Here is a 24165-nt window from a genome sequence, read left to right as displayed (position 1 = left end):
TCTGTGTGGGTTTGTGTGTTTGGCAGTTTGTGCTCTAAATCAGAACTATTTTACCAAGGTAACTTTTGAAATAAAGAACAATTCCTTAAAGTCTTTCTCAGGAGAAACTGCCAGGGGTCTGTTCAGAAGGTCAGGATGCAGGTCCTAATTCCCTGTTCACATTTTAAGCTCCTGAATTCTGAACTGTTTCCCTTTCTGAAAAAAAATCATTTTGCTTTGGTTTGAGTTTAATTTTGTTTTGATAAAGCTGTGAAGGGCGACTGTGTTCCATGTCTCACTTGGCTTAGGGGCTCCCATGGCTGACAATACTTCCTTATCTCTTCTGGCTCCTCTGCCAGGCAGAGCAGGGCTCCAGGAGTGCCTCAATAATTTCATTTACAGTGCAGCTGTGAAATGTCTTGTCTTCTGATGGGCATTTTCCCTGCCTCACACAGACCATGAAATGAGTGGCAGATTCTATTCAAGATAATTTTGATACAGCTGGCAACAAGCAGCACATTCTCTAATAATTTACAGCTCCCTCCTTGGGTTTTTCCTCTTCATTTTATGTTTGGCCAGGGGAGATGTTACAGAGCAACATTAAAATGGATAATGGGAGAACATTGTCTGACTGGGCAGTTCCACCTGTTCTTGCTGGTTCTGAGCTTCAGCTTCACCTCCTTGGCTATAGTTCCTGTCTTGCCTTTTAAAAGCACTTCAAGGCTTTCTGAATAAAATCTTATTAAAGAATCAGCCTTTGTTGTTTCCAGTTGCAGCAGGGCTCTGTAGCCTTTCATTAATCTGTCACTCATTCTGACTTTTCTGATAATTAGTCCAAGTGAGGGGAAAAAAAAAAGGCAATCTGCCATTGTTACCACAGCAGGAGCTGGGTGTTCCATCCACAGCTTTAATTTGGAGTTTTATGTTAATTATCTCCATAGTTTTGACCCACCTGGCAAAATGTCTTCTGGGATGTCCTGTGAATTCCTGGTAACATTTAAGCCAATGGTAAGTGCACAGTGAGGAGAATCCTAGTATAGACCACTAGTCTGATTAAAACCATCATTAATTGAATTTCTTAACTGTTAACAAGAAAAAAAAATATTTTTAGAAGAGCTACTGTTGCACATGGACAGCTGTGTGCATGTTCAAGCTCTGATAAATTGTCATAAGGCAAATTCTGAGGGCATGTTTGGAAAAATGCCTCAAAAGGAGAGCAAGTTTCCAAATATTTATAAACGTGCCCAGCTAAAGTTAACCAGGCTGTCACAAAAATTGTTCTAAAGTGGAAACATAGACTCAGTAAAGATACATTTTAATATGGTACTCAAAGAATGAGCGAAAATATTATTCATCAGACTACGTAGGCCAAGTCTTCTGAAATTGCTTAGGATTTTTTTCTGTTTTGTTTTCTAGATAAATGAAGGGCTGGAAGGAGAAGTCATGTTTATGGCCCAGACAGGTTCTTTTTCTGTTCCACTGAAATGCACAGTCAAGACCTGCATGGTAAGGGACTTCTTTTAAGCATGTGGATAATATAATTATTATTATAAAAAGCGGATGCTCATTTAATTGACATTAGTGCTATGTAGGCCAGTGGTAATTAATGGTTTATCTTCTCACAGCTGGCTCTGGATAAAGAGTGCATTGACTTTGGCAGCCTTGTGGTGGGAGAGACAATTTCACGGACCATCAGCCTGACAAACAGCGGGGCTTTGGGAGCCAGATTCAGAGTTCAGACGTCAGCAGGTGCCACAAGTACCCTCAGAGCAGCAGTAAAAGCTGCTCCTGCAAGAGTGGTGGGTTCAAAAGCACTTCCCTAAAGGAATAGAAGTGTTTTGCTTTGGCAAGTGTGGTGGAGTTGTGCAGAGTCACAAAGCAGCTCAGGTCAGAAAGGACTTGAGAAGATCATCTGGTCCAACCTTTAGTACATTTGGGTTGGTATAAATATAATCTGTTAGACCCAAATATTGGAAGGTAAAAGCAATTATTTTGTGAGGCGTGGGGAAACCAGCAATGCTGATTTTTTAAAGTATTTTAGTAATTTATGTCATGATTCCTATTTTCTCCACATTCATGACAATTAGTAGAAAATACTTCAGTTAAAAGAGGAGATTCTGACACAGTCATTAAAAATCTCAACTCGTGGAAGGCAGAAACATGTGAACTGCTGCAAAACTAGCAATCAAGTGAGGGGTGTGATAAAGGGAGGGCTGGTTTCACCAGACTTAGTTTTGACATAAAACTGCCTGGGTTTCCACTAGAAAAATGTCGGTTCTGTTAATGGTAAAGTAACTGGCACTACTCTGCACTGCTCCTGTTACATTATTTACCTGTTTGGGGCAGCCAGCAAAGAATTCAATCTGCTCATTGATAAAGGTCTTGTCAAATGTGCAGTTATTGGAAAGTGCAACACATTTCTCCATTTATAATGTTGAACTGTTGCAAGAAAACACAAGTCTGATTTGCATAAAACTTTTGTTGTTTGGGTAGAACTGGAGCTGGTGCAAGGCAGAGGAAGAGCCATGGGAGAAAATCCCTCCCTGTGTTTTCTAATAGGTCACTGAACATCCCCGTGCCTGTGACCCTGAAGAGAAAGGCAGCACGGGCCCTGTGGCAGCTGGGGATCCAAACAAGAGCTGTGCTGAGCCCAGGGAGGGGATGACCCCCTGTGCAGCCCAGGAGTCCAAGAGCAGCAGTGCCACAGGTGAGGTGATGCTTTGGAACACAGCCCTGCACTTCCCCAGCCAAGCTTTATCCAGCTGAATCCTCCTGTAAAGAACTGAGCAATTCAGTTTGCAGAGTTACTCAGTAAATTAAGTAACTCATCACACCAGGAGTAATGTTATATTTCTTTGTATGCTGCCTCACGGAAAATGACTAAAAATAATGTCTTGACACCATTATATCAAAAGCAGCAGAGAACCTCACTGCTCATTAGTGATCAACAATTCAGTCTCAGAACACAGAACCCAACCAGCTTCAGAAATTGCAAAATTGTTAACATCATCCTTGTCTCAGCAACTGAATCCCCACTTCTCAGAATAGCAATCCACATGACAGGTTTATTTTTATAGTCTGTAATTCTAGGAATAAGGAAGCAGAAAGATGAACCTCCTCAGACATTTTCCATCTCATTCCTAATGTTTACTATGTGCTTAATAAAATCCAGTCTTGCAGGAGAAAGACTTTCTTAATTTGTTTCTTATCTATGTTTTTTAACATTTCTTCCCAATACTGATCATTCCAATTTTAGGAAGCTGAAAGTTCAATGGAAAGGTTGTGGGTGGTTTTTGCAGGTCCTTCTGGATGCATTCCTTTATCCCACTGAAACTGCTCTTGAAGGCCATCCCCACTTCCAGCTGAGTCTGTATTTTTGAACCATTCATGTTGTTACTCAGTGGAAGACTCAGGTAGAATTCCAAACTAGACTAAAGCTGGATGGCCAAACAAATATTTCCTTCCAAACATTCAAATTTTCCCATCATGGCTATACATACCTGGATTTGCAATATTGACTCAGATTAATGTACTTGTGCTTTGTTGGATATTGTTTTTGATTGACACATCCAGCATTTTATTTTGTTTTGTGTTTGTTTCTTTCCCCAGAACAACTTGGTCAAAGAGAATTAAATAACAGATCAGATCTGGTCACAGACAATGCAGAAAATTTAGTGGAACTTTCTCCTGAAGATATACCAACTGAAATTATGCTTGGAAAGGTAATGAATGTCCTGAGATACAGACAAGATTTCACTAGGCTGAGCCTACATCAAATAAATTGCTCTGGTGAGAAATGCTCAAGTACATGGTCATTCCAAGCCCACTGGCATCACTGTATCACAGTTAATTCTTAAAATTAAATCACTTTTCCCCTTTTCTTTGATCTATAGGGACAAAAGGTTCTGTGCACATTCACATTTCCCACAATTAATTCTTTTTTTCTGCTATGTGGTTCTGTGGTTAAACAAAGTCTGGTGACAAGACACAAGGAGGGATAGGAAGAATGTCTGGGAAATGTCAGATTTGAGCCATATTACTGTTCTGATTCTGATTTCTCCTGTGTATAGTGAATTCAATTTAGTTACAAACCAGGTGTAGTAGAGTGTGTGTATACTAAGTATGTACAGCCTCTTTTTTTAAATGCAATTTCTAGAGTTTCACTGTTGTTGCTCAGGTGACTGAGGGTGAGATTGGACCCTTCAGCTCAGTGAAAATCCCAGTCCTGTTTGTCCCAGCTGTCCCTGGGGACGTGAGGGCAGAGTTTGTGATCATGTTTGACAACCCAGACTGCAAACCAGTGAGTGACCTGCTTCAAAACATGTGTGAAATAGTTTGAACTCTTCTCATTTGTGCTTTTCTTAAGAATTATGTATTAAGTAGTTTTATGGAAGGTAGCTTTGTAAGTCATAGCTCTTATTTCTGATGCAGGATATTTATTTAACCTACTAATTCTCTTAATTTCTATGCAAATAATCCTGATATTCCCATTTTATCAGACATCCTATTGGAAAACATCTCATGTCCTGGAAACAAATATGGAAGTATTCTCCCTTATTTCCAACCCACCTAGTTTATTTTCTTTCTGATCTATCAGAATTGGAATTATTTAGCAGGCAGTAGTGAAGCTGATGTGTGAAAGCTGGAAGAGATGACAACTTTAGTTACCACTTCAGCATATTGTGATTCTAAACTTTATTGGAAGCCAAATTCTGCTTGGAACAGTTCACAGAAGCTTGCCAAAAACTAAAGACAAACTTCCCAGAAGCTCAGCAGCCAGTCTTGGCTGTCCCTCAGGCTGCAGAAGGAGCTGCAGACGCCTGCTGAGGCTCCGTGGGCACCTTCTCCTCCAGGATCAGCTTTGCAGGGCTGAGCTCTGTGGGCCCTGGTGCCAGACCCGGGGCACTGCAGGGAGCACAGCCCTGTGCTGCCTTTCCTGCAGTTCTGTGCTGCCTGGATGAGCTGCAGCCCCAGGGGAGCCTGGACTGGGGCCCATTCACTTCAGCTAAAGGCATTTTAAATACTTCTTTTCAGTATCATGGGCAGATGCTCTTCTTTCATGTTCCCTGTCAAATTATCCGACCCAAAGTATAATTGTGTTTCTCTGCTGGGGCACTGTAACATCTTGGGTTTGCTTTGCAAATGATTTTGCTAGGTCTGCCTCATTAAAGAACCTGTTGCACTACCAATTATAAAATATTTTACTCAGCTGAATTTATAGCAGAAATCCTTGCTGTAAATCAGTAAGAATCTGAGACTAACAGAACTAATCCCCTGCCATTGCTGCCTGCCAGCTGAGCTTCAGTGCTGTTGGAGTTTCTGTGGATGTGCCCATCTGGGTGCCCCAGCCCAGCGTGGACCTCAGGATCTGCCTGTACGAGCGGCTGTACCAGGACAGCGTCGAGGTGCGCAGCAGGTGAGCTGCCCTGGGGTGCTCCTGGCACTGCAGCTGAGCTGCCCTGGGAGTGCCCCTGGCCTTGGCACTGCCCTGGGAGTGCTCCTGGCCTTGGCACTGCCCTGTGAGTGCCCCTGGCCTTGGCACTGCCCTGGGAGTGCTCCTGGCCTTGGCACTGCCCTGGGACTGCCCCTGGCCTTGGCACTGCCCTGGGGTGCCCCTAGCCTTGGCACTGCCCTGGGGTGCCCCTGGCCTTGGCACTGCCCTGGGGTGCCCCTAGCCTTGGCACTGCCCTGGGGTGCCCCTGGCCTTGGCACTGCCCTGGGGTGCCCCTGGCCTTGGCACTGCCCTGGAGTGCCCCTGGCCTTGGCACTGCAGGGGCACATCCCGAAAGCCCTCTGAGCTCTGGAAAATTTGAGCATCCTGCTAAGTCTGACTCCCAGCACCAGCCTGAGCTATGAGGTAGCCACACACCTCCCCACTCCTGCCAGATTCCCGGTGTTGTTCCTGTTCTTTGGGATAGCTGTGAAGCCCCTAGGGAATAGCAAATCCACAGTTTCCTCGCTAAACATTTAGGGAGATAAATGTGTCTAAAATTAAGTGCACATTGGGTTGATTCAGCTGGGAAATTTTATGTAAGAATATTTTGGTTTTTATCAGCTATTTTGCATTCAATTAAAGTCCTGTGGGGACTTACGATCTGGAAGCTGGTTTCATGAGAGTCTTTCCAGACCTGAGATTAGATGCTGGATAAATCACATCAGTCCTTTTGCATTCACTCTAAAATGGGAAAGGTGCAGCTTTTCCTGACCCATGGAGGCATGAAGGTCTCCACTGGAAGGAGAGATCCCTCTGATTACACAGAGAGTGAGCAGACAGTGATTGACAGGGGAAAATATCTGGATGTTTCAGAGTCCAAGTCAGTCACATCTGAGGACTGGTTCTGTTTGCACTGTGATATAAAGGGAATATTCCAGCTCCTTGGCTTCTGGAGATTTCCTGCTATTAAAAGTAGTTATGGGAACATTTAATTGTCTTCAGGTGCTGGGTGTCTTCCCTCCACCTAATGCAGTCACTATGGAATTCTTATTTTAACAATTTGCATTTCTTAGAGTCTACTTCAATAGGATTGGGGTGGGTTTGTGGGAGGGTGGGGGAGAGATTGGTTCTATGGAAGGCATCCATTCTAAACCTCTTACCAGAATTACAGACTGCAGAGATTCTTCACAGTTGGAAAGAAATGAGTAAAGCTGTTATCTCAAAAATTCAGCTTACAGATATGACAAGCACAAGTTGTTATGTAAGTGATTTTACTTGGTCTAGATAACCCAGGGATGAAACTTGTAACTATAGAAGCAGAATAACTCTCCTAATAAAACTTAAGAGTTCAAGGGGATCTCAAAGATAGAAACTGTCAAATTGCTTAGGGCAAAACTTCTTAACAGAGGGAAAAATCCTGCTGATCCTTTGCCAAGTTTCACTAAATTAAGAGCACTTAATATGTAGTAGCCTGTCCTTAGCACCTTGGTAAATCAAGGCTTTCATTTATCACCCAATTTCCATAATTATGAAAAACCACCTGTTATACAGTCAGGTGGGCTGAAATTCAGTGTATTTCATGTGCAGGAATACCATGTGTCAACTTTTTATCCTGCAAAAGTGGATTAATTTCATCCTTCTCTTGTGGCCTGAGCAGTTTCTCCCTCCAGGAGCTCCTGACACATCCCTTGTGTCAGGAGGAGGATTCCTCCTGGACCCTGCCTGTATCCCACTGGCTGTGACTTTTAGGCTGTAGCACAAGGTGAAGATAAAGTTTCCAAGTGAGTCAGATACATCTGGAAGTGGAATGTCCCAGCAAGCTCTGGTGAATTGTAAAATATTGCTAATACTGGTTTTGTTCTGGGTTTTAGTTGTTTGGGTTTTTTTCTGGTCAAGAAGACCGTGGTAACCAGGCAACAAAAATAAGCAGCATAAAGGGTGAAAGTGTCTTATCAGAACTGTGTTCAGTATAAAGAATTTTAAAAAGTGATTTCTTCAGCAGGTTATAATCTGCACTGATTTGATGAAGTAGTATATAATTCTCTTAGATTGTCAACAGTCAGAAATCACTGCAGGCTCCCAGCCCCACTTGCTGTAGCTGTTGATTTAGAGGAGACCATCTGGCCTGACAGCTTGGAAACCAGTCCAGGGGAAGGAGAATGACAAGCTGAAATATTTGTAAATTGCTCGGCAATTTTGCACTTAGGCATAAAATTCCAAAGCAGGGCTATTGCTGTGCTATGATAGGGCCAGAATTCAGTAGACAGGCAGAGATTCCTGGCTTCCAATGAGCCATTCCCAGGGCAAATTGATCCCAAGGTTTAGCAGGGGAGCTGGCAGGACCAGCTCAGCCATGCTGTGACTTCCAGCCCTGCAGAATCTCTGCTGGTGGAGGACAGGTTACATCTCTTAAAGAAATCACCAAGGTTCAGTCATCCTATTGATCCAGTGTATGTTAGGAGCAAATAATCAGCTGGTGTTTCACACTAGCTTGGCTTTGAGAGCCCCTGACCTGACTTAGCACTGTGCTGAGCTCTGACAGTTCTCTTTGGATCAGTTTGTGCGCTGTTTGCTACAACTGGGCTTGTTACAGAACTTCCAAGTCTTGTTTTCTGTACTTAGAAGAGAACACAATTGTGTGAGCTTGCTGTAGCAGTTTCCCATGCCCATCATTTTCAAAGGAAGCTTGGGATTGTTCTGATTACAATGCAGGGGTGGGGGCAGGAGGGCTCAGACTCCAGAGTCACTGAAGTGGCCTCAAAGCCACCTGAGCACGTCTGATGTGTTTGCAGAGCAACAACCGCGCTGCGTTTGAAGTTTGAGGTGTGCAAAGAATTGAGCAAACACATGGAGCTGCTTCCAAAAACAGGCTACATCCAGGCTCAGTCATCCTTCAGTGCACAGCTCAAGTTCCTGCCCAGGTAACCAACATTAATCCAACTCAAATCTTTCAGGATTTCAGACAGTGCCAGTGGAAGAGCTGAGCAGGCTTGTTGTTCCCTCCCGCTGTCGAGGCTGGACCTCACAGTGCTGCTGCAGTGCAGGTCTGGTCTCTCCCCTGTCCCCCTGGAAGCTGCCAGATGCTCCAGGAGGAAATGAGCTTGGCTGCCAGGGCTGTGAGGCAATGTCCCCCCTGTGGTGACAGCAGCGCTGTGACAGTCCGAGCTCTCTGTCCCTGGTAGACTGCTCCCGTTCTGTGGGAAGTTATTCCTGTCCAGGAGGGAGGCTACTGAGGCAGGTGGCTGCTTCATGGATCACTGATTGAATAATTTCTGGACAAGAACTCCTGTGCTTGCTAATTAAGGTGAGAGTGGTTGGGCTTCCTGTCCATATCTCTCCTCCCCAGGTACATTTTTCTCCAAATGATGAAGGCATCGAATGAATTTCACATGGTGTTTTATGTAACATGTCCTGATGCTAAAAGCTTTATCCCAGTAAGTTTTGCTTCTCCATTTTACCAAACATCTACAAATACAAAAACAAATACAAATACAAACATAGCTCTGTGATAGGAAACAATTCCAATTGCTAAAAAATTAAACACCAGAGCTCCCATTAGCCACTGTTCATTTTATTTACTTCATCATTGCGATCCTAAAGAATTTAGCAGGACATTCCTTTTCAAAAAATAATTAATGACATATGGAATTCTGTGTCTATGGCTTTGACTGCTGCTGCAAACCTGTTGCTTCTTTGATGTGGGTTCTTAGTCCTGTGGATGTGCGTTTGGATTCTCACAGATGTGCTCAGCACCTCTGGATTCTATCCTGACTGTAGAATTTTCTCCAGGTTGGTATTCAAAGAACTAAACTATTTACATACATGGCATTTAAAGTACTAAAACTATTTACAGTTCTTGCAGCATCTCAAATCCCATCAGATTACAACAACAGTAACATGATGACATATTGCAGTTCCTGAACTTCAGCTGCTGCAAGGCACCGTTACCCTCTCTGAGGGGATGGAGGCAGAGCTTGGATTTAGAACTTTAATCTTCCTTTAAAAATGGGGAAGCTTCAGAAAGGGGATTTGATGAGATTAAGGCATTTCTGACACACAAAATAAGTATCTGGCTGTTTGAGGGTACAGATCAGTTTTAAAGACCTGATGCAGGGGGAGTGCTGGGAGCTGAGGGGAAGCACTGAGCCAGTGACACATTTCCATGAGGCCTCTCAGTGAGCTGGCATTAGGAGCTCTATTAATAGAGCAGCTGTGTTACAAGTGACACCAGAAGGGAAAAGAGCCCCCCACTCAGCAGTGCTGAGGGAACAGAGAGCTGCCTGAAGGCTTGGGAAGTTCTCCTGAGTGTTCTGGGCACACAGACGTGCTCAGACAGGTGTTCCCAAACCCAGCTCCTGGGAGTTTGAAGCCAACATTTCCTGTTTAGTTGAAGGCAAGTTCTCTACCCTTCTCCTTTCAGAATTCCCAAACACCACATCCTGTAGTTCCCTGCATTTGGAACTTGTCCTGCTGGCAGGTACTGGCAGTCTAAATCTGAATTGTCTTTTGTGCTTCTCTTCAATTGTACCATTTTCATAGAACTTTCTGAAAGATTCCAGGACCTTTTCCCCAAGGTACAGCAGCTAATTTAGAGTCCATCCCTGTGTCCATACAGTTATAAGTATTTCCTTCCCCCTCTGGATAATGATGAAATAGATTAATTTCTTCTGCTATTCAGATGTCGTGTGACAAAGGAAAGCTGATGCTCTACACCTCCCTTGCACTTAACCTCAGCTCTATATGTAAAGAACTTCCCAACATCTTTGAACATCACCCTTATTGCAAAATAACAGCAAGATTTTGGATCACCATGGTGACTGAGTGGGTGTTATTTTTATTCCTGAACAATACATTCAAGAGTTGCATGCAATTCCATGAGTAGTAGTAGAACATGAGCACTGTGGAGACCCAAGAAGAGGAAGCAACTCACTCTGGTGCTCTGAGATATAAATAGAGCAGCAGAGCTAAAAATGCTCCAGGTTTGTATTGTCTTGGCTTGAAGCTCTGGAATGGAGTTTGTGACAGCAAGATGCTTCACCTACAGAAAACCTGCATATTCCTTATAAATTCTTAGGCTGGCTGGTAATCAGGCACTGCTGGGCTCCAGGTTTGTTCACTTTATGTCTCTGCTGTGGGATACAAAGTGGTTCTGCCTCAGGCTGACCATTAACCTCAGTGGCCAGAGGGAACCACTGCCTTGGCTGGGTTGGTGACATGCTGGGGCTGCAGCAAAGATGCACAGCATTTATATTCTGATTGGAGAGTAAGCTTTTAATTTTTCAGAATATTAAATGACTGGATGGCATTAAAAAAATAAATTTAAAAAAAAAGGATAAATGGATGCTGACCGCTGTGACCACCCTTAAAATGCTGTGTGTGTCCAAAATCCTGTCTTTAAAAACAACCAAAAAAATCCCATATAATTGTACAAGGCCAATCATTCTGACATCACTGCCTTGCAGTCCATACCCTCTTGCTCATAGCATTGCCTGGGGGTGCCAGGCTGAAGGAAATCTGGGACAAGTCCAGAATATTCTCGACCTGACTGCATCTTCTTTCCCTTGGTCAGGAGGTGGGACTTCACAGGTTACTAATTTTTGATTGGCATTTTCTTCCACCATTCTTTTTCCATTTTCTCTACTATTTGAATTTATCTTGCAAGCAGAATTTTAATGAGAATCCCCTTCAGTGAAGAACTGGTGTTGATACATAACCAGGTGAATCCTCCAATTTGAGGACAATTAAATGAAGATTAAAAGCTGTGAATAATAAAACTTTCAGACCTTAAGTAACAGGATTCAGTTTGTTTTTCTTTCTGTTCATAAATAATCCATCAAAAGTTCATTATTCCCCTTAGTGAGAAAATAGAGTGTTTTAATGGCACTGACTGGATTTGTACTTTTGGGTTTTCAGGCAGTCCCTTCCTGAAGATGCAGGGAGCTATTTCAATGCAGAGACAGGAATCCTGGAGGTCCCAGTGACAATCCTGATCGTGGACAAGGTCAGGGATTTTTGTGATGCTGATTATCAGACTGACAGTTTATGTAAATTATTTTTAGTGAATGTTCATTTAATCGTACCTAATTTTAGATTAGTTCTTTGCTAATTGAGGAGGCTCTGTGATAATAGTAAAAGATGCTTAAAATGCTAATACAGGTTTGAATGTTTTTTCTTGTCTCATGTTTGCAATATAGGAAGTTTAATCCTTTCTTCTCAGTGCTGATCTCATGTTACTGTCAAGGAACAGAGTAACTTTTTCTTGCACTTTTCCTTTTGGATGACATTTCATTTAAATCCTGTGCTTACAATTTTTATCATGTGCTATTGCATTTGTTTCAGGCTAAAAAAGTTAATTTTACTGTCCATGCCATTGTTACTACTTCTGATTTGGAAATCAGCCCAGCACAGATCAACTTTGGATACTGCACGATCTATGAAGCTGTGCAGGCGAATGTCACCCTAACAAACAAATCCATCTTGCCACAGGAGTTTGGATTTGTGGGACTGCCAGAGGTATGGACTTATCCCACACACACCCCCTCTGCTGTCGAAATAGATTTCAGTGTCATGGGAACGTGTTCAGTGTGAGTGTAAATAAATCATGACTGGTTCCTGCAGCCCCACGGGAATCCTGCTCCCTGTGGAGTTCTGTCCTGGAGCGTGTGAATCTCCCTGGGTGGCACCCTCTGCATTTGCCAGGCAGTGCAAACCCTGGGAGGGGATTTTCCTGTTCCTCACCTTTTCCTATCAGAATTCCTGGGTTTTTACACCAAGAGATCTCCTAAGAGAACACCTGGGACACTTTTACTCCTAAATAAAACAGGCTTGGGGCTGTGGCTGTGGCCTCAGGCTGAGGAATGTGCTCACTTTGCACCAAATGCCCAAGGGCTTTGCTTTTAAAGTGCCGCTTGAGAACCATCCCAAGCCATGCCTGGGCACTTTCTAAGTGATTAGAAGTTGATGTAGAAGCACAAATTTAATCACAGGAGCTGCTGGGTTCATGTGGGCTGGGTCTTCTGAATAATATTTTGGAGAAAGTTTGTTCTTCAAGCTCCATAGTAGCAGGGTGATCACAGTCTGAAATGGTTGGGCATGTTGGCATCAGAGCTGGAGGAACCTGTCCTGTTCTCAGCTGGTTTAGGGATTAAAATCAAGGAGTAGCTAAAAGAAATTGTTAACTTCAGCTTCATGAAAGCTTTACTTCCCAGGATGTGTTTCCTGAGGAGCTTGAAGTGTGCTGGGGAGACTCACTAGAATCATCTTCAGCTCAAGCACAAAGCACTGCAGAGCTGTGGATGTGGAGCTGCTCCTGTCCCAGCCTCAGACACAGATCAGCTCTCAAAGGCTTGGAGCAATGCTGATATTTTTACCATATTTCGTTCTGTTTTCTATGAAGAGTAAATAAACAATAGAGCAAGGTGATTTCCACAGATGGGAAGAAGCTGGGGAAGGGATTCTCCTGAAATCTGAGTTAATGGATTTGATGCCTTTTGAGTTACTTTGAGATGAGAAATCAGCCCCTCAGACTCTAGGGATTGACTCAGACAAAAATTTCTCCCTGGAAGGTTTCTCTTTTCCTGATAGTTCCACATTTAATAACTTTTGTTTTTTAAATCTTTCCAGTAATGTCTTATTTTAATTCATTAATGAACTAATAATTTCTTATCCTGCCATTTTGAAGTTTGTTGAAGTTCAGCCCAGTGATGGATTTGGAATTATTCTTCCCTTGGAAAGCCTGACACTGGACATAATCTTTAAAGCCACCAAGGCAAAAGAGCACAGCTTTGAGCTCACCTGCAAGACAGAGATCAACAGGTGTGTTAAAGGATTGACAGCAGGGAAACTAAAATGTGAATGTCACTGGGCTCCCACTGTTAACCCAGCTCAGAGATTGAATCCTTGCCTGCCCTGGGGAGGTGAGGCTGGGAGAAGCACCTGAGGCAGGTGGGAATTCTCCAGTTGCAAAAATTGCTCAGTGCCTGTTGGTTTCATCCTTGATTTTCACCTCTGTCTTCACAGAGATGACTTTTCCCAGCCCTCCTCAAGTTTATCCTTGTCCCACATCAAAGCTCCAGCCCCTCAACCTGCAGTGCTCTGCTGCTTTTTCAGCACAATTACTGAAGGAAGTATTTTTTGTAAAAATGCTCTATGCTTTAAGCCATTGCTACTGCAATAATGATGGCATAAACTTTGATTTGACTGGATGTGTTTCCAGAAGTTCACAGAGGAAGAATTCAAGCAGGGACTCTGGCCAATTGTGCATTAAAAATAGATAGTATTATTGTTCATCTTTAGGCAAAATTCCCATTGCAAGCTTGAAATTCTGCTTAAATAGGGACTACAGGATTAGCTCCCTATTTTCCGGGCTGATTAAGACACTATTTTATGCTGAGACAATTTATCATGTGTTTATTTTTAGACAATTCAAGCTGTCATGCAAAGCAGTTGGAGTCCACCCACCTCTTGAATTGTCTCATTCCTTGGTTCAGTTTGCTGCTACAGCCCTGAACTCTGTGTCTTCAGCCACTCTGGATGTGCTCAATTCCCACGTGGATGGGAACCCCCTCACTCACCCTGTCCCACGGATTGGGAGTGGGAACCCTGTCCCAGTTGGCCCCACTTCCTTTGAATTCCACGTGCCCCAGGACTGTCCTGTGACCATTACACCTTCTGTGGGAACTGTGCTGCCTGGGCAGGTAATTTCACTTTAAGTGTTGGGTGTTCTGCCAAATCTTTGATCATCTGCATCCTTACAAAGGCTGTCACTTGTAAACACAGCTCTAAACATCAGTTGTTGTTAGAATAGCTGGAATATTTTGTATTGTTTGAAAGAATCTTTTAAATCAGACAGGAGGGTTAAGCACCAAATCTGGCTAATGCCTTATGGGAGTGTTCTGTCCCCAGTGTTGTCGCTGTGATTTATGTGAAGAATGTTTAAATATCAGAAGTATTGCCCATGTAAACCCAGCCCACTGTAACATCCTGGACATCCAAAAAAGCTGCAAGTGCCCTTATCCTGAGGATGCTGTGATTCCCTCGGAGCAGAAGTGCACTTGTGTGAATTGTGTGTGCTCCTGTGAGCTCTGTAGGTGTCACACGTGTCTGAGGGCTGAGCTGTGCCCTCACTGCTGTGTGTGCTCTCACATTCCCAGAAAAGCTCCATCCGAGTGTCCTTCAGCCCGGCGCTGTCGGATCAGCAAATCCGGGAGGAGGCAGCGCGGAGGCTCAGCACAGCAGCTGTGCCAGAGGCAGGAGCACAAGTAAGGAATGCTAAGAACAGCACATGCTGCTGGTCTGTCACTTTCGGATATTTGTTTCTCTGGATGGTATTTTTATCATAAAATTATTTGCATATTAATGAAGCCCAAGCTTGTGGTCCATGTGGGACCTGCCTATGAAGGACAAGAATGTGACTGTGCACTCAGTGTGTGGCCTGGTCACTGAGCAATAATTTAATTTTATGCTCACCATTTCCAAATTATTCCTAGAGGGTTTTATTGCAAATGCCAACTGAAATACCCTTAAAAAAAAAAAAAAAAAAAAAGCTTCTAAACTTCTTAAACTTCTTGAAGATTTACAGCATCTGTTGGCTTTATATGCAACCCTTAGGTCAGTTAATTTATGAAAGCACCTATGGTTGTCTTTGATTATGAGATAAACAGGTAAAATTCCCATGAGGTAGAGACTTTGACTCATCTGCTCCAAGAGGAGACCTCTTATTCTAAGAGGGAGTAAAATATGTCCATTTCAACCAAATTTTTAAAATTTACACAATTGGAAATTTGTCTGTAGTAGCTACTGTGTCTGTGGGCTGTCACCATCATCCTCTGTCCCTTGCCCCCTGCTCTGTGTCACCTCCTTCCTCTGTGTCTTTGCTCACTCTTGTCTTGGTCAGATTTCCAGTGATCCCCCTCAGTCTCCAATGGGCAAAACCAGGAAAGATTCAAAGAAAGAGCAAAAGAAATTGAGCATTTCCATTCTCAGAGGAAGGACTGGAAGCAGGAAAAGCCTGGCTTCTGTAAATAGCTCTCAAGAGCCAAAAGCCGAAGAGTTAAAGCCTGAGTAAGTCGACAGAAGCATCTTGTACTACACAGACAGCATTCTCTTTAGAAGTAGTTTAATAAATCTACTAAAGCTGTAGGTAGACAAGAAAGCAAACTGGAGAGGGAGCAGCTTCAGCTGTGTTGCAGAGGCTGTTTCCAAAATTAGTGCTGCTTGTGAGCCACACAGCTGTACCCTCTCATGTGAGGCAAAGAATCCCTTTATGCATCAGAAGGATTGAAGACTTCAAAGAATCTGTCAGGGAGCAGGAGCTGGGGCTGTGCGGGGGATGGGGCTGAGCCAGCATGGGGTTTATGGAAAGGGCAATTGCAAACTCAACTTGGGGACCAACAGAAACTACTCAGAGAAACCCCTTGTCAACAGATCTACCAGAACCAGCTGATGGCCCAAATCCATGGCAGAGCGTAACTTCTATTTTTAATTTGAGGGCTTACACAGTCCAGCACATTAGTCCTGGTCAGCATCAGTGCTGGCAGTGAAATGCTGCTGGGAAATGCAGTGTGAGCACCTCAGGGAGAGTCAACATCAACAGCATTGCTGCCTGGAGCTTGGGAGACTCACATGCAAAATCTGATACTCGAGGGCCCCTGTACAGCAGGTAATTCAACTTCTCAGAGCCACACTTCTGCCCAGTCTCAGGAATCTAGAAGTATTTGGAAGTAAATACATACTGAAGCAACAGGCATTTGGCAGTGCTGGATGTTTTGATATCTTTTACTAAAATCCCATGTTCATTGCAATCCGTTAATTATAATTTTTAAAATCTTTCAGTAGAGATTGTAAAAAAAAAAATCCCTATTTTAGAAGTATTGCCTACATACTGCATTAGAGGAATGTGATCCTGTGTGTTTACATTTCATTGAAATTATGTAGAAGTACTGGAAGACACTGAAATACTTGATGTATTCAACCAAAGGAAATTGTATTGATGTTTTTGCAATCTTTAGTGTAACATCTGTTACCTGAGTTCTTCAGTTTTATTCTCTTTTGGCAACAAAAGCCAACCACTTTGCAGGGTGGGTCCATTACTGACAGTCATCTAGTTTCACTGTTACATTCCATTTTGAATGTGTGACTAAGAAACAATAATCACAAATAGCTCAGCAGATAGTTATTTCATGTTTTTTTGCTCTCTCACTCACTGAGATAATTCCTATTCCTGGATTCTCTAGTTCTGATGCTTATAGGGCAGCCCAGGTTTCCCTGATGAGGAGTTTCAGAGGGAGTTTTAACAAATACATCATCCCATGCTCTGTTGGAAGTGGCCACGCCAGTGGAGAGGAGGGCTCTGGGAGCTTCATCTGCAGGTGGGTGCAGTTGGATAACCCAGAGATGTGAGGGGGACATGGTGGGCTTGCTGATTTATTCATTTCGGGGAGAAATTTGTTTTCTGCTCTTATTTACTTCATAGCTCAGTGGTAGAAACTCATGCTCCCAGCCCACCAGTTGGATAAGAATCAAACCCATGAATATCAAAGCAGCTGAAGGAATAATTGTGTGAAAACTTTGAGGCAGCTGTAGCTCAGGCACAGTCGGTCACCGAGCCCTGTGCTGTTCTGTCACACCCTGTGACAGGAGCAGATCCCTGGCAATTGTTGTTGTGTCTCTGTGATCCCAGAGCTCTGCCCTTTTATTCCCCAGATCCCTTTGCTCTCTCTGCAGCCCTCACAACACCTTGTACCTGGAGCTGCACTGCCCTGCTGTGGCCCCACCAGTTCTCATCACTTCTGACTCTGGGATCAACAAGGCCGATTTTGGGGATGTTTCTGTAGGTATGGAGTTTGAATTTTGGTTTGGAGGTGCTTCTCTCTGACAGTGAGTTCTTCCCAGCAGTTTTGCATTTTCAAAAGTCAGGATAGAAATTAGCCCTTAGTGGGTATTTAGGTGGAAAACAAGGAGCCCTTGGCCAGCTGAGGCCCATGGAAGAGCAGATCTGATCCCCAAACAAGGACCTGGAAGCTCCAGAAGAGACTGGCCCAATCTGAAAGCATTTTGGTGAGCTTTGAGTAGTGCCTTAGCCATGGGCCTGGGATGAGTCTGGCTCAGGCAGGAGCACAAGTAAGGGGGAGGAATGGGAGGGCAGGAATGAGCATCCTCACTTTGGGAAGTGTTTTCATTCCTTGCAGGCCACAGAATAATGAAGAGAATTACAATAGAGAACATCTCTCCAGGGAAGCTGGAAGTATCCTTGTGTGGAGCACACGAGCTCAGCCTTCAGCCTCTGCTTAATCAGGCTCTGCTGGACACTAAAGCACCAGCTCATCTTCTCTCTTGAGTTACTGCTCTCTCCAAAGCTTATAGATGCTTAGTTCAGACCAAAGACATGTAAACAATATGTAGAATCTATTCTCATATCTTTTTTCTCGATCTTTATGACCTTTTTTCCTTATGTTGCACTGTTTTAGCTGGGATTCTCAGTTCTGAATCCCAATGGCCCCTTCCTGTTGGTCAGAGCTGTTGGAACACTTGAGCCAGGTGAAAATAAACCTCTCATCATCTCTTTTTGTCCAAGTGAGGATAAATGGGTGAGTAAAAGATACGGGAGCAGTGGGGGAAAGGAGGAGAGATGTGAGGGGTGTGTGACACACACATGTTACCAACAGCAAAAACCTTTGTTCCCTGTCCCAGCATTTGGATCTTGTCTCAGTTCTGGGATGGTCCTTTGGGAGGGGTCAGCTGGAGGGGTGGGGAGTTCCCTCAGCAGATGGAGTAACCCAGGCACCCTCTGGGCAGTTCTTGGAAATTCTGGACATCCAGGTGGCAAAGACCAACCTCAGCCTCCGCCTCTCCGGGCTCGGGGTGGTGCCAAGCACTGAGTGCTCCGTGGGAGAGGTGCTGGACATGGGATACGTCATGACCGGGGACACGGTGACTGCCACAGTCCAGGTGAGGCCTCTGCTGAGCTGCAAAGCTCAGCAGGAGTTCTGTGAGGAAACACAAACTGTCTCCTCCCAGATTCTGTCCCAGTGTGTCAATAACCAAAATCCAGGCTTTAATGGACTGGAGTGGGGGTTGGTGTGACACATTATGGGCAGCACTGATTGTGCCTCTGGTGGCATCTGGGGACACAGAGCTGCACCAATGCAGCAAAATAAATTCAGCCACTTTGCAAACTATGGATCTTACAGGCCTGAGAATCAATTTCCTTAATGCAAATGCTGTTGTGTGAATGAATGTCCCCAGATAAAGAACACTTCCAGCCTGACCCTGCCGTTCTCTGTACAACTGGAGTCGCTCTCACCAACATGGGACAGAGACCGGCAGAAAATTCCATCCTTTCTTACATCCTCTCTGCAGAGAACAGAGATTGTTGGTAAACTTTCTCCCATTCTTTCCTCTTTTCCCTCTGCTAAAGACTCAGGATTGTAAAGCAGCATTGCTGTGTCCTCTTAGATCCACACAACTGTCAGACCTGGGCCATCACAGCCCTGAAATTAAAGATTTAATTTTGCTCCCCAGTAGGAGCTGTAGTAATTCTTTCAATATGGGGAGCTGTAAATTTATGCAGCCTAAGCAAATGCCCACAAATAAGGAGATATTAATGTTTAAATATAAATAAACCCACACAGTAATTCCATATTAAAGATTACATTTAAAGATGTCCATCTGTAAAAACACGTGAGAATATAGGGAGGGTTGGTGATGCTGCTTCAGTTCCTCTGGAGATGAATGCATCAAACTGATGGATGGATTTATCTGGTGTTCCTAACACCCTGTTTTGCTGCAAAGCCATATATCAGCTCTTATTTATTTGCTGTTCCAACAAAAACTAAATGGGTTTAAAATTTATGAAGAAGTAAAACTGAGCTGTCCTCCTTTCTTATCTGTATCCTCATTTTTATTTACCAGGAACACAGAACTATAATGGCTTCAGTGTGTTCAGTGTCTCTCCAACAGAAGGAAAACTTGAGGCTGGGATGAGCCAGGAATTTGTGGTTACTTTCAGTCCTGATCATGAAAGTCTCTACTACTCTGACCGTCTCAAGGTTCTGCTCTTTGGCAAGGTGAGACAATCTGGAATATGAAAACAGTCTAAATATTGGATGAACTGATGTAGGGAGGAAAGGGCACGTTTGGGGCCCTCTAACATTTTTCAGGTTTAGATATTCAGTTATTAATTGCTAAAAACAGTGACGTGGGGTCCATCCCTGTCCTCTCCCCCCGGCGTGGTCAGGAGGGGCCGGGAGCTGAGCACAGCTCCGAGGGGCTCCTGCAGGGAAGGAGCAGAGGGAAGAGGGGAGCTCCGTGCCCAGCACGGCCCGGCAGGAGCAGGAGCCCCGGGGAGCCGCTCCTGCAGCCGCTCAGCGCCGGCTCCATCTGCGGAGCTGCCCTGGGATGCTCCGGCCGGATGCGCAGGTGGCCGCGCCGCGGGCAGCCCTGGGCGCCTGCCAGGACACCAAAAGTTGGTGCAGAGTGACCACTAATGCCCAGCAGCAGCACTGCAAACGGGCTGGGGCTGCGCGAGAGCTGCTGCTGTCCTTGCAAGCTTCGGGATTGCAGTTAGGAATGCACGGAGGGATGGATAAACTCAGGATGAACGGACACTTGATCCAAGTTTGGCAGCAGAGAAGTTTTGCCTCTTTCCGTGGCTTGTGTATAAATCGTTTGTGCAGTGCCCTCCTGAGGCACGTTTCCCAGAGTGGGCAAGTCCAGGGGCAGGTGCAGAACTCCTGCATTAGAGCCCAGGATCATTGGGATCCTTCACGTGGGAGCGATGCCACCATTTCCTGGTGCTGCTGGCTCCGGTGCCAGCGTCGTTCAGGTGAACCTGCATCCAGGACTTTCTGTCTCTCCCAGCAAACAGCCCACGAGATCCAGCTGAAGGGTGCAGCCCGGGATCACCTCATGTTTGTGCAGGGGGGACTGCCCCTGGATGTGCCCGTGGAGTCCTTGGCTGTGACCTCACCTGTGGCACCACGGGAAGCACTGGACAGAGGTAAAGTGACACCACTCTTTATTATGGAACACGGAGGGATCAGCCATGGAAATGTTCCTCTTCCTTTAAGAAAAAGGGAATTTAAAGACAATTTTTCCAGAATCAGAAAAAATAAGCATTATGTTACATCATATATTCATCATACACAAAAAAAAAAATCCATAAAACTTTCTCTTAAGGAAAGTTTTAATCTTCATTTGAATGCAGTTTTGTCTTAATGATGATCTTCTACCTCTGCAGCTTCTTTGAAAAAATTATTACAATGTAATACTACTATGAAGAATTAAGATGTCTTTGCTTTCTGCCACTTCTCTGAAGTGTAGTAAATGTTTGAGAAATTATTTAATGTATAATGACATATCCTGGATCCTCCTGTTTGTCCTGTTATGAAACTTCCAGGGGTTTGAAGTTACTCTTCTTTAATTTCTTGGGGCAGGATCTGTGTTCAGAGACATGATGCAAACAGCTCCTGACTCCTAAACTGTAAATAAGTCCAAGCACACACACATAAATAGGAATAAAGTACACAGAGGTGTGTACCATGAGCTAGAAAACGAGCTTGGAACTTGATAAACAAGTAACAATTGCACTTTGAAATTGCAAATTACCCAAACCCTCCTTTTCCTTAATTCCTCACTAACTCTGTGAAAGGATCTCTTTGTCTGTGCCAACTCCTGAGATACCACATCCCTTTATTTGAACCATCCCGCTGCAATTTCTGCTGGTTCCAAACGGCCAAAGGCTCAGTTTTGACTGTCTCAAAGTTGACCTGGTTGCTGTTTGTTTAGGGCCACAAGGAGCAGTGAGGTCCCTTCTCCTGCTCCTGGAGTTTGTGGAGGGCTCAGCAGAGCCAGCCAGGGCAGAGATCACCGTGGGGGCCATTCAAAGTCCTCAGCTGCCATCCAAGAAGGTGAGAGAAATAAAACTTGCAGGTTTGTGCCAGGTGCTGTATGGGACTGTGCAATGGGCTGCTCGTTCCTTCTGTCCAATATTCACAAATTCATAATTTTTTTAAAAAGCAGCTTTCAGAGTTTCTGGTGAATTTGACACTATAAAAGCACAGTGTTTGAAAAGATTGTTTTTCAGGGGCTGATACAAGGAATTAACATTATTATACTAAGTCAGAACAAACCTAATTTAGCAGTCTGCTTCCTCTGTTGTGGAATACAGAATTCTGAGCCCAGAACTATGTGATACTCCAGAATTACAGCTCTGATCCTGTTATTTTTATGGATTTAGTGACAAGGTGACACAATGAACGTCACAGTGGGGGATAGCTGGAGTTCCAAGGGGCAGTTCGGGCAGGGCCGGGGTGTGACGGTGCCGTGTGTCCGTGGCAGGCCGTGGAGTTCCGCCTGGACGGCGGCGCGGAGCTGGCGCGGGCGGGGTTCCAGCTGGACGGCCCCGCGGGAGCCCTGGAGCGCGGGCAGCTCGGGAGCATCGGCGTGTCGTGGGTGCCACCTGCCGACCTGCAGGTGAGGCTGGCACAGCGGGCTCCTGGGGGGCACACAGGCTCCTGATGGGGTGTGACACCAAGGTCCTGTTGGGGTGTCACCCGCAGCTCCTGTTGGGGTGTCACCCATAGCTCCTGTTGGGGTGTCACACAGGGCTCCTGGCAGGGTGTGGCACCAAGGTCCTGTTGGAATATCACACAGGACTCCTGGCAGGGTGTCACACAAAGGTCCTGGAGGGTGTCACACAAAGGTCCTGTTGGGATGTCACCCAAAGCTCCTGTCAGGGTGTGACACCAAGGTCCTGTTGGGGTGTCACACAGGGCTCCTGGCAGGGTGTCACACAAAGGTCCTGTTGGGATGTCATCCAAAGCTCCTGTCGGGGTGTGACACCAAGGTCCTGTTGGGGTGTCACACAGGGCTCCTGGCAGGGTGTCACACAAAGGTCCTGTTGGGATGTCATCCAAAGCTCCTGTCGGGGTGTGACACCAAGGTCCTGTTAGAATACCACACAGGGCTCCTGTCAGGATGTGGCCCAAAGTTCCTGCTGGGGATGTGACACAAAGGTCCCATTGGGATGTGACTCACAGCTCATGTTGGGGTGTCACCCACAGTTGGGATGTCGCCCAGAGTTCCTGTTGAATTGTCACACAAAGTTTCTGTTGGATTCTCACACACAGCTCATGTTGGATTGTCACACAAAGTTCCTGTGACCCACAGCACCTCTTGGGGTGTCACCCACAGCTCCTGTTGGGTGTGGGCAGCACAGGTGGCTTGGACACACCAGGTGACAGCTCCTGCGTGGTCCCTGAAGGAGCAGGGGTGTACAAACCCCCCTTGGGGAACAGATGCTGGGAACAATGGGATGATCTGGAGCCTTCCTGCCTCCCCAGGGCTGTGTGGTGACAAAGACAGGGGTGGGCCACTTGTACTGCAAAGGAATCCCTTCCTGCAGGTCACTGTTACAGAGCCCGAAGGCCAAAGTGCAGCTGCTGTTAACAGGCCCTGGTGCCCTGAGTGAGCTCTGTAGGGCACTGGGACAGAACTGCTGCCGCCCTGCCAGCCCAGAAATGGCTTTACATGGATCACTCTGCAACACATTTCTTTGCCATGGACTGCCTTTCCTTTGGCACATTCCTGGAAGTCAGTGGGGCCTTTGGATTTTCCACTTTCCATGAGGCTGTGATTGCCCTTCCTGATTCACCTCCTTGGCCATTCATGGAGACTGGAGGCATTGACTCCCCATGTGTGGGATGGCAGGATGAGTAGCTGGTTCCAAAATTAAAAGATTTCTGCCATCAGAGCAGAAAGAGGCAGCAGAGCTCCTGGCAGGATGTATCCAGTCTGCATCATGCCTCTTGGTAACCCCTGCTCTTGCACAACGCTGAGCACTCACTGGGGGCTGACAGGATCCGTTTCCTCCCAGCCCTCTGGGATTGCTGCTGTGCCCAGCTGCCATGGCTGTGACGTGGGGACAGTCTCTGTGGCACTCTGGGGACAGAACGCTGAGTCACTGTCATACCTCACTGGCTGCAGCATCAGCATCACTTGGGGACAGAGAGGAGCCAGCACAGTGGCTGTAACCTCTCACCTGTAGCTAAAATTGGTACCTTGAGCACTGAGATGTGGAACAGAGTTCAGAAGGTGATCAACTGTGTCTCCTGTGTCCAAAAGACCAGGTTGGTTTCTGTGTGGTTCTCTCTGCAGACCAGTGACCCCCCGCTCGTGTCAGCCCTCCTGACTGTGAAAGGTGACATCACAGAATGCTACCGAGTCCTGCTCATGGCAAGAGTTGTGTCTGCAGCTGCTCCCACTGGCTGAGGGGTCCAGGCCAAATGGAAAGAAGATAGAGGTTACTTTTCTGGGAGATCCCTGATCTCTGGTGGAACATGGAGAGATTCTGAGGTTGTTGCAAATAAGTGAGGACAGCAGGGATGTGGGAAGGAAGGGCCATGTCACATTTCTGCTCTATTTTACGCAAAGTTCTCTGTAAACTCTGGTGCCAGTGGCTTGACTTCCAGCTGACTCTGTGACAATAATCTTGTTTAGAGGAAAGAATTACTGAGGGCCCCAAGCAGCTACACCTGCTGTTAATCCCATGTCTCTCAAAAGTGGGCATTCCACCAGGAGGAGTATCTGGTTTACATCCACATAAGTGAGTTTCTATCTTTTTCCAATTTCAAGCACTTTTTGTAGGATTTGGAAAAGCCTTGACTTTTTCTAAGACCAGAATAAAGTTTCTTATTCAAGCCTCCTCCAAATCATTTGGGGAGTCACCTTTACAATGTGCAGTCAAATCTGCC

At 45.3% G+C, this 24165-nt stretch overlaps 1 protein-coding gene across 4 annotated transcripts in view; it reads left to right on the top strand.

The window, feature by feature from the left end:
- CFAP74 (cilia and flagella associated protein 74) overlaps window positions 1–24111 on the top strand; it is a 37314-nt gene extending 13203 nt beyond the window's left edge. For all 4 annotated transcript variants that reach the window (XM_072917344.1, XM_072917345.1, XM_072917346.1 and 1 more), the window contains 25 exons: window positions 921–987; window positions 1396–1485; window positions 1605–1778; window positions 2539–2686; window positions 3589–3701; window positions 4157–4279; window positions 5274–5395; window positions 8206–8334; window positions 11327–11414; window positions 11753–11926; window positions 13095–13228; window positions 13833–14109; window positions 14566–14673; window positions 15309–15475; window positions 16648–16782; window positions 17138–17247; window positions 17602–17657; window positions 17881–18000; window positions 18209–18361; window positions 18659–18788; window positions 19325–19479; window positions 20273–20411; window positions 21200–21321; window positions 21752–21886; window positions 23570–24111. In XM_072917344.1, coding sequence (XP_072773445.1) covers window positions 921–987; window positions 1396–1485; window positions 1605–1778; window positions 2539–2686; window positions 3589–3701; window positions 4157–4279; window positions 5274–5395; window positions 8206–8334; window positions 11327–11414; window positions 11753–11926; window positions 13095–13228; window positions 13833–14109; window positions 14566–14673; window positions 15309–15475; window positions 16648–16782; window positions 17138–17247; window positions 17602–17657; window positions 17881–18000; window positions 18209–18361; window positions 18659–18788; window positions 19325–19479; window positions 20273–20411; window positions 21200–21321; window positions 21752–21886; window positions 23570–23683 — 3283 coding nt within the window. In that variant the 3' untranslated portion in view covers window positions 23684–24111. The remainder of the gene's footprint in view (window positions 1–920; window positions 988–1395; window positions 1486–1604; window positions 1779–2538; window positions 2687–3588; window positions 3702–4156; window positions 4280–5273; window positions 5396–8205; window positions 8335–11326; window positions 11415–11752; window positions 11927–13094; window positions 13229–13832; window positions 14110–14565; window positions 14674–15308; window positions 15476–16647; window positions 16783–17137; window positions 17248–17601; window positions 17658–17880; window positions 18001–18208; window positions 18362–18658; window positions 18789–19324; window positions 19480–20272; window positions 20412–21199; window positions 21322–21751; window positions 21887–23569) is intronic.
- Window positions 24112–24165: the final 54 nt, after the last annotated feature.

Source organism: Taeniopygia guttata, chromosome 21, assembly GCF_048771995.1.
Source record: "Taeniopygia guttata chromosome 21, bTaeGut7.mat, whole genome shotgun sequence".
Classification (NCBI taxonomy): Eukaryota; Metazoa; Chordata; class Aves; order Passeriformes; family Estrildidae; genus Taeniopygia; species Taeniopygia guttata.
The sequence above is the reverse complement of the archived record's forward strand: the minus strand, read 5'-3'. Positions and strand labels throughout refer to the sequence as shown.